Source organism: Bactrocera dorsalis, chromosome 4 (genome assembly GCF_023373825.1).
Source record: "Bactrocera dorsalis isolate Fly_Bdor chromosome 4, ASM2337382v1, whole genome shotgun sequence".
Classification (NCBI taxonomy): Eukaryota; Metazoa; Arthropoda; class Insecta; order Diptera; family Tephritidae; genus Bactrocera; species Bactrocera dorsalis.
In genome coordinates, this window is record NC_064306.1 from 74,137,604 (window position 1) to 74,150,152 (window position 12,549).

At 41.4% G+C, this 12,549-nt stretch overlaps 1 protein-coding gene across 3 annotated transcripts in view; it reads right to left on the reverse strand.

Annotated features, from left to right (window-relative positions):
• LOC105228289 (teneurin-a) overlaps positions 1 to 12,549 on the reverse strand; it is a 221,412-nt gene that overhangs the window by 161,103 nt on the left and 47,760 nt on the right. For 2 of the 3 annotated variants that reach the window (XM_011208067.3, XM_049455388.1), the window contains exons 3-4: positions 11,137 to 12,111; positions 10,501 to 10,573 (exon numbers count right to left, since the gene is read on the reverse strand). In XM_011208067.3, the coding sequence (XP_011206369.2) occupies positions 10,501 to 10,573; positions 11,137 to 12,111 (1,048 nt within the window). Of the gene's footprint in view, positions 1 to 3,385; positions 4,672 to 10,500; positions 10,574 to 11,136; positions 12,112 to 12,549 lie in introns of those variants that run through there. The other variant, XM_049455390.1, reaches the window with a different exon arrangement.

The following is a 12,549-nucleotide window of genomic DNA, read 5'->3' on the forward strand; positions in this document are numbered from 1 at the left end:
GGTCGGTGGTGGTAAGCGTGGAACTGGGGCGAACTGTGAGTCGTTAAGTTTTGCAAAGTGAGTTGAAAAAATGCTGTTGGAATTATTGTTGCACCTTCACAGCGTTAAAGTGTTTCTTGTGGCAGCCACAATTTGGAAATGTTGTGCAGACCGAAGTGGCAAATTAAATACAAGTGGCAGTAAAGAAGATGATGACGTTGATGTCGACGAACGCTGCGGGTGACTTGAACAGAATGAAGCTGCACTTTATTCTCTTCTTTTTCTCTTTTTCCAAGTCTGACACGGTATCGTTGGGGTGCAACATACAAATCGTCCGTTGCAGTATGCAACATACAAATCATACTGCAACGGAAAAATCAGCGGCATAACATTTCTACTTGAATGGAGAGGAGGATGTGATTTGAACACGTATTTTCACAAAAATGTTCGCAATATTCTCGCAGCACTGCTTCTGTAGGTATTTCGATTAGAAACACACTTACATATGTGTCAGTCCATTCAACAATGACACATCACATGACCCACCGAAGCTATTGCCACATCAACTTCAAGTCAGCCCGACCCAAATGCAGCAGCCTCTTCCTTTCTCCCCGCTGCTGCAATTATATCTACTTCATATCCCCGACTCGGCCACCTCATTCACAGTATGTCCATCCACATTCCTGGCTGCATACTTGTGTGTTGTGCAACATTTTCATCATATTCTGCACCATCATAAATCACCTCGAGTATTTTTAGTTGCTGTCGAGATAGACAGCGTCTTTTCGCCAACGTCTTCTTTCCCTGCAAATAATGCTCATGTGACCTGTGTTCGCCTCAACTCTCTCCTCTCATACCAGAGCCGCTTCTCACATGTCGCACGTTTCGCTGCACACTTTCCATTACTTCATTCACCCAGCTGTTCAGGTAGCATCCTCTCATCTGTTGCGAAATTCACACGGTCATCAAGACGAGCTAACTCACCGACCGCCTCAAATGACGCGTCGTCGGTCGGGGCGCTCCGTCGGCACTTCCATTTAGCATTGGCTGCCACTTCATTTTTCTTGTGTGTGTGTGTGTTCGACTGCAAGAGTATACGTCCGCCTGTGACGTCCTTCCGTCATTGTTACTAATTTGCGCTTAAGTTGTTGTTTGTTTCGTTTATTATTAATGGTTTGGATTTTATCCTGTCATGTCTCCACGTTTTGCTCTACAATTCTCTTTCCACATGGTTTGTTGCAAGTTTTTGTTTTAGTTTAGCATAGAGCTGTTTTCCTGCCACAAAGGTAATCAACACAAGTGTTTCATTTCACATTTTAATGCTGTTTTTCGCGTTCTTTTGCCAACCTTGTGTATACGTTTGCTTGAAACGTTATTGTGTTTTGTTGCCTCGTCTTCTTCCTGCAGTATCAGGTAAGATTTGTACGTACATACCTATCTACCTACGACTCGATCAAAGAAACTCAGGTAACAGCTGCGATCACTTTGAATGTCTTGAAAACACAAGGGATGCTCTCCTCAGGCGAGAAGTACTTAAAGTATCTATTTTATTTTCAAAAAAAATTCAGTTTACGATTGAGCGGAAAAGAAAAAGCAAAATAAGTAAGTACTGGGTGTGTCAAAATTCAAACAAATTATAAATAAATAAATGTTTGCAAAATAATACAAGATTTCTGTCAGCCATTGCAGTTTTCTCCGTCCACTCTCTCTATCACTATCTTCTATAATACTTGTAGTCAAGTGTTAAAAGAAGTTATAAGTATAGGTTAATCATTTCTAGCCGGTTTTCGAGATAATTTATGATTTTTTAACACTTTAGTAATTAAAACAATACAAATAATCCATAATTTTCTTCACATGTGCGATGCACCAAGTTGGATTTTCGTCGGCTGCCGACGGCTAAATCTGTATATGCAATTTCAGATAACTCGGTTGAATAAAGCAACAACCGTATCCTAAAAACTTAAAAATAAATAATTTAGTAGAAAACATATCAGTTCGACATCCTAATAATTTTTATGGCAAAAAAACAAATACGAAAATAGCAACAAAGCTAAAAACTTCATCAAAATCTCAATCTAAGCTCAAGAATCCTCGGGCCGGTTCCTCCAACATCTCTAAAACTAATACTTATCAAAACATAAAAAGGAGAGTTCAAGTGGGTGTACTTTATTATAATACGTTCAAGGCAATTGATTGTTATTGTAAGACAATTTGTGAAATAAAATGTACGTTCGAGTTATGAGATTTTCGCAAGAAAAGCAAACCAAACGACATCTTTTTTATTCGAAAAACGATTACGAAGGTAAAAAGCATCAATGAAATTAAATAAATCTGGACTCTCTAATATTTTCATTTCTGTCGAATTCCGACGGAACATTAAAATCGAAACTGGCTACAACTCCAACTCAAACTGCCATTATGACTTTCAATAATATAAGTACATTTAATACACAAATACATATTATTTTAATGAAAACTACTTTGGGTAACAAAGATGTTATGCTCCAAAAGTATGTCCCACTTCTTCATTCAAATTAAATAAGTTCCTGACTTAGCTCAACCGAGATAATACCAATTAATGAGTGCGGAAAATTACCAAAATAAGTTAAATAGACTTTGAGAATCAAAGAAGGGATGATCGGTTGCCAAAAGAAGCTGCAACATTGTTGTTGCAATGGGGAAGATCTCGTATCCAAAATTGTCTGTGACAAAATCTGAGATATCTGTTTACAAAATTTTGTTGGAACTGAACGTTATCTCATTAAAAGATTGCTTCCAGTCTGCATTACAATAAATTACAAAAAGAGAATAACTATTTATATACAGAAATAAAAAAGCTTGTGTTGAATACTTCATATTTCAAGTGGCAAGTAAGAGAGTGTGTGTCCACTCCATGCAGACTCGCTTTCGCAACAGAGCTTTCCCATTGCTTGAATGCGGGAATCGCTTATCGAATGTAATTCGCCGCTCCAAGCGGTTTCGAACAATAATTTTGTAAAATTAATTTTCATTAGGAGGGAGGCGATATGGCTGTTCGGCTGTCTTGCTAAATGAACTCATGTCGAACTTTTGCTTCCGCACCCCCCATCGAACGCCATGACAACCACATCGCGCGTGGGCATATCCTATTGTTGCTTGCTTTCGATAATGATAACTGTGTTTCGTCGAGAATTATATGTTTTGCTGTTCTGAGCAGCGCTGGCGGCGTTTGTCGAGCATTCAGCGTACAGAATTCGAGGATAATACAAGGATATAATTAGAGTTTCGAGTATAATGTGTTTGTTTTAGTTGTTGCGTTGTTGTGTTACTTTTGTATTCTTTTGTAGAGTTTTTTGTGTTGCAAATGTGACACTTCAACAACAACAACAACAAAGTTAAAGTATACAAATTAAAATCGACCTACATTTCTTTATCACGCTTCAAGACGGATCCACCATTCTTGATGTTGCTTATTCGTTCGACTTCGTTTCCGAAGAATTCGTTAATCATTAATTTTTATATTTGTTTTATATATATGTACGGCGATATATGCAAATGTAGACCATGCAGTCGTTCACTCGACTGCTCGAAACACAATTATATATCCGATTTCACTAAAGCAATATTTCGGGATATTTTCAATTCACTTCGATTTTGATTCGTTTGGCATGTTTTGCTTTTCGATAATTTTTCGTGTTCTGTGGCACAAACTGATAGATACACACGCAACTGCCACAAGAATTTTCATAAGTCGCGTATGTAATCACCGAGATATTTGCATTTTTCAGACGTTTTCGCACTTTATTTTCACACAACACAACTTCATTCTCACTTCGAGGATTTGGCGAACAGAAATTTGAATATTTCGTACTGGCTGCGCGTTTATTACTGCCATCGGTGGCAAAGTGCACAGATTTGGTTTGTGTGGCATGCACAATTAGCTTGCCTCTTTGTCGTTTACACTCGTAGCATCTTTCTCGTTAATCGAATATTATGCTGTTTTTTTGTGTCGGCGCTAAATGAATTTGTTGCACATGTTGTTTAGTTACACTGCCACAACTCGGAGGCGCCTACACCTGTTCATACACGATCCCGCCGTATAGCAGGTCTGAGATTTACTGCAGTTTTTCTGAATCTTTACTAAACCTGTGCTTGCATCAGAGAAAACGCGCGACCAGCAGCGGCGCGACCACCACTTACGAAACGCGTCCAAACGAACCGACGAATAACACAAAACTGAACCGAGTTGTTGAGTTGCTCAAATGCGCCAGCGGCGACGGCCGTGGCAGCGACGACGGCAGTGGCAGCATAGAGCGAGCGCACAACGTCTGTTAGAGGCCCACATACGGACAGAGAACATAAATATAACCAGTAGGTTGTAAGTTCTCATATACGGAGTACGGTAGTAACAGTAGTTGGCTGCAGCGGCATCTGATATCAGTTGCTTTGACTTCGGCGTCGGCATTGTAGTGCTGTTTACAATCCAATTGGTTGCTCTCGCCGCTCCAGCGCTCTCTGCACTCCGCGACAGATACAACACACTTTGTTGCATGTATCTTTCGTCAGCTCGCCCGCGCTGCCGTTGTTTTCATCCACGAACTTCCGCTTTTCGCTTACGTCGTTTCCGATTGCATTACAGCATTTGCATTGTCGTTTTACACTTTTGTTGCTTTTTGTTCTGCTCGCGCTGAAATTTTATGTTATGATTCAGTGAGCATCAGCGCTGTGCCATGCGCGCTCTCTGAGAGTATGTGGTCGTGTTTATTGACTAACTTATGTTTACATACAAAGACTTGAACGATTATGCCTCGTCGCGCATCTGGCAGATACAAATTTCAGCGGGTTATGGCAAACGCTTGACTTGCTCGCTGGATAGGATTGTAACGATTTGTTTGTGTTTACTTGTACGCATGTACTGGCGCGCGAGTGCACCCCACCTACCGCACCCACCACGGACTATCCACTTTCTTCCAAACGATTAATGCCCGAAGAGCATTGCGAGGCAAAAAAAATGCTCAGCTGTTTGACGATTGATAAAGTCAATTATTGGTGCATAATTGTTGCAGTTCCACGCCTTCTCTTTTTTAATATTAATTGCAACAAAATGCGCACTGTTAAAATATATTTGCTGTTGTATATTTATTAATTGTTTATTATATAAAGTTTCGATTCTACTGAGAATGCAATGTAGGTAATGGATGTTATTTTATTATTACTCGCTACTCTCGCTCTCTCTCGTTACCTGTTAAATACTGAATAACTAGGCGAGATTGCTTTTGAAAGGTTAAATAACATTCTCTGGCTCTACTCTCCTAGCATGGTTACTTTTACCTCTTATGTATAACAGTTATGCTCAATACACAATTTAGACCAGTTATTGCACCCTGTTAAGTGCTCCGGTAAGGAGAAGGGAAAACTATTTAATGCTGCATGTTTCTACAGTTCTACAAGCAACACGAGTACATGCTCTCCTTTCAGAGAGGAGAGTCCATCCTGTTAGCTTCATGAACAAAGAGTTTTATACCATTTTATAGACTTGTGTTATTGAGCAGAGCAGTTAGTGAACACCAGCACTTCGAGGTTCAGTTCCTTACTGTGTTCCTTCAGCGCTACGGTTACACAATGTGGAACTCCGCTGCTTTATGGCACTCATTTATGACGCGTTTCGAATAATACACACATGTACATAGCTGAAATGACACATATATACACATACATATATGTATATGTGTCGAAATGAATACGGTTAATTGGTCATTCGCTTGAGAGAAAACTCTTTCACCTGTTGGGCGCTTTTACGTCTTCAATGTTCGAAACGCGAACGCTGGCTCTGACGCATGTTCCTTGCTTCCCTGAGAAAGCAGTATTTACACACGCTTATTCCCGCATGTGTTAAAGGGAGAAAATGAGATCCGATCTTCGTAAATTTGAAACATCAAACATTTTGTCGTTCCCCTCCGAACGATTGTCGTTTTAAAATTGTAAAGAGACTTAATAAGCCCTCAGAAGTACATTAAAAAATGTGAATGCAGTAAGCGGCGCTCTCAGGCATATAATAGGATCAGCATCGATTTAAGAGGGGATAGCGTTGACAGCTTAAGTTGAGAGTTACAGCGATTATTCCGTGATAGGACGGCAACTCAATCATTTCTGACATTCCACTCAGCAAGGCGCAACTACAAACATTAAGCATAGCAACAACAAAAGAGTGTCAACGAACAGATAAAAAATTAATTGTCGATGTTAATTGAAGTAGCGGCGAATAGATACCGTGCTTAGTCATCCACAATGAACTGCGACAGCACAAGGAACCGGTTCGTAATTCACACCCCTCCGAAGTGTGAGCGAGAAAGGGAGGGCAGCAAGTGACAGTCGGATGGAGACGCATTAGCATCAGTGAGAATATTGAAAAATTGGAAGCAATGCATCATAACCGTTGCCAGAATAAACCGTTGCGTCAAATTTACAGCAGATGTGGTTGCCTCGACTCGGCCGCGTTGACCACAGCTGGAGACTCCCGAACAACCAAGACAAGCCTCAAGCTCTTCGCAGGTCATGCGCTTACTCTTGCTCAATGCCGATGTATGTATGTATGTGTGTGTACAGTGTTATGAAGTGTAATTAACAACTCGAAAGTTGTAGATATCCAATTACCTTGTGAAAGATAAACAGAAACACGCTGTTCAATGAGCTGGGTTCGCTGTTTTATTTATTTACTTACGGTTTTTATGGGCTCACATTGAGCTGGTGTTGGTGTCAGTGTGTTTGTTGACACCAGAAGATAAATGAGTCGAATTAACAAGACACACATAGCCACTTAGAGCGAGCTGGAATGCACAAGGCTCTTGCGCATGCGCACGGCGCTATGAGTCAGTTATGGACTGAAGCGTCTCACCTTGGCGTTGCAAAGCAACAACATGGCAACGATGTCTCTATTCGGTATTGCCTCAACTCAACGGTACAAGTATGACCAAGATTTTTAATTAATTTATCTAAGAAATGTAGCTGTGAGTTCCGGAACCACTGGCGCATTCTTGCTGCGTTGTCTTCTTCGTGCAAATATTATTCTACCACACTGAACTATCAAACGCGCTTTAATTGGCCTTTCATTAAAAAATCGGAGCTCATGAGTAGGTACGGAAGCGCATTCCTAATTGGATGCACTAACAACCCGGGAAATCCATTCAGAGCCTAATATCCCATATGTATATGGACGTTTACATATTGGCGATTTATGCATGCACAAACACACAAACAGCGCTGTTTGCACCAAAGACAAACCAAGCAGACACTAATTGCTCCACTTTCAGCTAATCTTCCATCTGAGTTGTGGTTGGATTTCTGGTATTAATGCTCGCTATTTTGCATACAGACAGGATTAGAAGGAAGCCGGCACTGACTCCCTCCTCCACTCCCTCCGCAATTCCATTGAGCAGCATAGCGGCAGCAACAAATGGCCGAGACGGCTCAGCGGCATCGGGCGTCGTTCATTGCTAGGACATTAGCAAATACATATTATTATCGGTTTACCGATAATTTATGCCAACTCAATGCGAAAGCGAATGTCGAACTCCTGGTTAAGGACTTCGGCCAGTTTGTAGGCGCGAAGGGAGAGTGTGATGGGTTCTGGGCTTTAGTGCCAGTTATACGACTTAAACCTATTCGAATATGAATTTACCAATTATGATACAGCATATTTGTGCAAAATCCAACCAACAACAACAACACCGGCACAAGAGTAGTTAAACCGTAGCGATAACTTTACCCTTACGTTACCCAACAAAAACGAATGCCATGTAAAACTGTCGAGCACAAAACCAACAAATACGAATGCACAAAAAACAATATTGTAGGAATTAAGTAAACAAAACCGATTATGTGCATAGGAGGGCAAGCAATCCAACGTGGTCCGCACTGCAGCCGTCGGGGTTGTGGTAGCTGGAAGGCAATCACTCAAAGCGGAACGAGTCGAGCGGGGAGACACTAAATTTGCAATTGCTAAAGTATCGAAGATGAATTGAGAAGAATTGAAGAATCATTGGCTAGCTGCGGTGGATGGATGGATTACAATGTGTGCTGGGACGGCGAATGCGAAGTGGGAATGGCGATAAAAGAGGCTGTTGCACACACACAAAGCCACATGCAATTTCTTCGTAAGGCGATTGTGCGTGCGGATGCATTTGAAGCCGGCATTTGTATAAAAACTGATTAGAATTATAATGGTTAACGGTAAAACAATTTATGCTTACAACTTTTAGCAAATATTCGATCCCTACGAATTTCCCTCTGGCAGGAATTTATAGAAATTCATTTCAATTTAAAGCTATGCGAACTTCAGCATGAGACAGCACTCAAAAAATACTTAAGCACATTTCAAATCAATGGAAAGTATCACTTGCGGCCTCTGGCAAGGCCTTGGGTGTGCACGGCAAGCAAAAATCAAACGGACGTTGCTGTCCTTCGTGTTCTTGCCACTGGTATGCGTGTGGGCAAATGATGTGTAACGTGCCACATGCCACATATGGAAACACGACCGATTGGCTGGCGGGGCAGCCGGCTCACATTCCCGGCCGATGATACCGTTAATGCATTTGCGCCTTTCTTCGTTTTGCGTCGTTTGTCTGACGCCGGTTGCACTGCGTTGACAGCAGCAGTGGAAACACTCGAATTTTATTGCTCAACCGTGGGATTATTGTAATGAATTGCGTCTTTCGTCTTTTTGACTGCGGCCGACCCACTACACCCACGGCTTCCATCTGAGTGCAGCCATGTTGCACTGTCTGCTGATCTATGGCGTCTCCAAGCTTTATGTTGGCAGGCACTGGAGCCGCAAAAATACGGAGGCATTGAACGTGGCACCCAGAACACGTTCATTATTCGCTGCTTAATCCTCGGTTTAGACTGAGAAACGTATTCCCAGAAATTACATATGGGCGGCTCAATTTCAAGATTCAGGTGACAGCGTGCAGGAATATGAATGTGTTTTATCAGCCTTGGGATGTAGGCGTACACAACTCAATTCGAAAAGGTTCTAGTTCAAAACCAGAAGTTTACTTTGACCCTTTCTCCAACACGCGTTGTTCATTGCCACCTAAGCCGGAGCAAATACATACACATCCGACGGCAGCAACTGTTTGTTTAGCCAATTGGCCTTTTAAATACCGTTAAGGACAGCGCACCATGCCAAAACCAGTATAAATTGTGAAAAGCTGAAAAGTCATAGGAATGAGGGCCTGCGGAAAATACCAAACAAGAATTGGAGCTTTATGGCGCATTGGTAAGAAGCAGCTGACAGTAGTCAAGTTAAAATTATTGTAAAAACATGAAATCACTTTCATAAAGCTCATAATACATGTAATTCGTCGCCCGTTTGACATAAATAGTCCAAAGGGAACAGTAAGGGGCAACAAAAGTTATATACTCCACAAAGTCGCCTCTATTACAGATGCCATATTGTTGACTTACATACATAGAGGAAAAGCAATCAATTTCAATGGAATAAGATTGAAGATTAATATTGCGATTTTTTTTCAACTTTACTTTGAATTGAAAAAAAAAGAACAAAATAAGTTATGAACTGAAACTGCAACCTTTCGATGCATTGTTCGCTAACGTTGGGCGACTGAAGGCGTATTAGCAGCAACAATTGGCAATGTGCAACTTCCTTAAGAACTCCCAACTCTTGCACTCGGAACTAAATGACTTCGCATGTGATACACCGAAGGTTAGTGCCGAGTATCTTTCCCATCGCAACGGTCAAGTATGAAATGGATATAGACAGTTAAAGAACCGAAACAGTGAAGACAAGTGGGTCCCAACCCTTTGAATGTTGAAAACGTCTCATCCCATAAGTAGCTTGCCAGTAGCCTTCGCGCTGTTGCGAAAGAGCTCTTGAATGGCTGCCGTTACAAACTCATAATAGTTCAAAATGCAACGTTGGCAATAAACTGCAAAGGTAATAAAATACACCGAAGAAAGTGCGCCAACACGAGTATAATAAGATACTTTTGTGAGGATGATATTTTTGCCAGAATTAACTGACGCACTCGCCTCTACTGTCCTCGTGTCCATCCGTCCACTTGGCTAGCCTGCGTTCGTGTATGTGCTTTCGTGATGTCCTGTTGCTTTCCGCTGGCTCAATGTGCAGAATGTGCGTAATGCGTGTCGAATGCGATTTTTCTAAATTGAATCGAGATTTTGTAATATTTCCCAAATCGAATTATTTAGCAAATTGCAATCGAGAAGACCGTGCAAGTTCCGCCCGCTCACAATAGAAAGCAATTTTGCGAGCCACAATACGACAATAGAAAGAAGTAAGCCAAGCAAAGCACATACTCCGTGAAGAAAAGCAGCATGCACTCGCCAGCGAAGCGCCGCGTTATTATTACAGGTATTCGCACTTGAGTCAGTTTAAAAACCGACTGAAAGGTATAATTGTGCTCTCCTCTTGTCAAACCATCTCCTCAAACACAAAAAGCCAAATATGAGGCAATTTGCAGCATTCGTCGAATTATGATATGGTAATTTTATGTAACTCACCCTGATTGGCTCTGTGTATCGCTCGACTTCGACTGACTTTCGCTAGAGCGTAAATTATCGGCAATTATAAAATCTGAAAGAAATAAGAAAATACAATAAGGCACAAGTTTTTAATCAACCCTGCATTTTTTTGTCAATAGATATGTGGGGTGTCTTAAAAATGTGTTGGATATTTCCGCTATTCCCTTAAAAATGTACTAAGAAAATTATATTTGAATATTTTAAATACTTTTTGAATGTAAGAAGCAAAACTCGAAACTTTATCAAGGTCTGCATTTTGTTAAATCTGCATTTTTTTAACTATCGTAGGGTATACGTTATTTCTTAAAAATTCCTATTTAATTTTTCTAAGCTTTGCCCATTTCCAACTCCTTATTTCATTATTGTCCTTTTCCAACGAAGAAAGTTTGACAAGTGAATTCCTCACTTTTGCTATAAAAAGCTTTACATATTATACACAAGCTTCCTGCTATTTATCTGAGAAGGAATCTCCTCTGCTATAAAAAGCGTCTCAAGTAGCGCAAATGCTATGCTTTTTATGGATAGTCAGAGCTTTTATCTACTTTACAACCCCCTATTGAAATTCCTCAAGCTAACCTCTGCTCGTTGCTAAATCGAAAGCTTTTCGAAACTTACCCTTCTGCGAAGGTGGTTGCTGTTGTTGATGTAATTGACTCGTCGGTATAAACTCCTCATGCTTTTGGCCGCCTTTTTCTTCGTACTTGAGCTTATAGTCCGAATGCTTTCGTAGCGACATTAGAAGCGATTGTGTGCGTGGCGGTATTTCCGGTGGTGCAGGCTCTGGGGGCGGCTCAGACTCTCCGCCGGAAGTAACAAACTCATCTAAATCCATACCAATGGAGCTTTCGGCTGTGGATTGTGTGTACTCCAGCAGTTCTTTTTGCATTTGGTGCAATTTAAATTTCTCACGCTCACTGCGACTCGCAATAGCCGCAGCTGTAGCGCCTGCAGCCTCTGCTGTAGATGAAGCCCCACTACTAGATGATGTCATTCCACCTGTGGAAGCACTACCAGCGATGGTGCGACTTTGTGCGCGCCCGCTTTTCGTGCGATGAGCTCGCGCCGCTCCGCTGCTATTACTTTCGCGAATGCTAGGGTTCAGACTGCTGGCCGTTGAGCTGGTCGGCAATAAAAAGGAGGAATTGAGTGCACTTAAACCAATGGTGCTGTTGCCGTTTGCGGATAGTGCAGCGGCGGTTTCCGCAGTCGCTTGCAAACGATCCAACATCACTATGCTGCCTGAGAACGACAGTCGTTCGCTCAATGAATCCGAGTTTGATTGTGTATCGTATTTGGCGTTTAGAAATGGATTTGTACTTCGCGTTGTACTGACGCTGTTTGGAAGAAGAGCCACGCTCAGTGACGATTGATTTGCTTGATATTTGTTGGCGGCAGTGTTTTGTGATGCTGACAGGATGGCAGCAAGATCAGTCTGTTGTTTCATAGGTGAGCACAGCCCCGTGTTTTGCTGTTGCGTTTGAAGGTGGAAAGCTGAACTGGCGCCGGAGTCGCGCATGGTGTTCGAATACTCAGTAAGTAGTGACGGGGAGCTTATTGGATTTTCACAGTCTGAATTATAGCGATCCAAATCTGTAAGAAATTGATAGAGACAGACTTTAGTATTCAACGAAACAAACAAGTATAAAACGAAACCCCGAGCAGAAAATAGTTTCAAGGAATGCTGGGGAAGCAAATGATATGAACTTGAAAATGCCAACCAAATTATCCTAACAATATTTTTTCAATTACATTATACCGTTACGTGCATAAATTTCTCTTCGAAAACACCTAAATCAGTCTAATAAAGCACATTCGAACCCCAGTACATTATGCCGTAAATTGTAATATCTTTCGTCCTAAATTTATCTACTCATCCATTCCATTTGGCTGCGTAGCAGCGTCCAACGAATGGACGTCCATTTCATTAATCCGCTTAAATTCAGCTTAAGACTGTCCATTACTAATTGAATAAGATATTTGGCCATTTCGGATGCCACCCCAACCCAGCATTACCCATTCCCCCACACC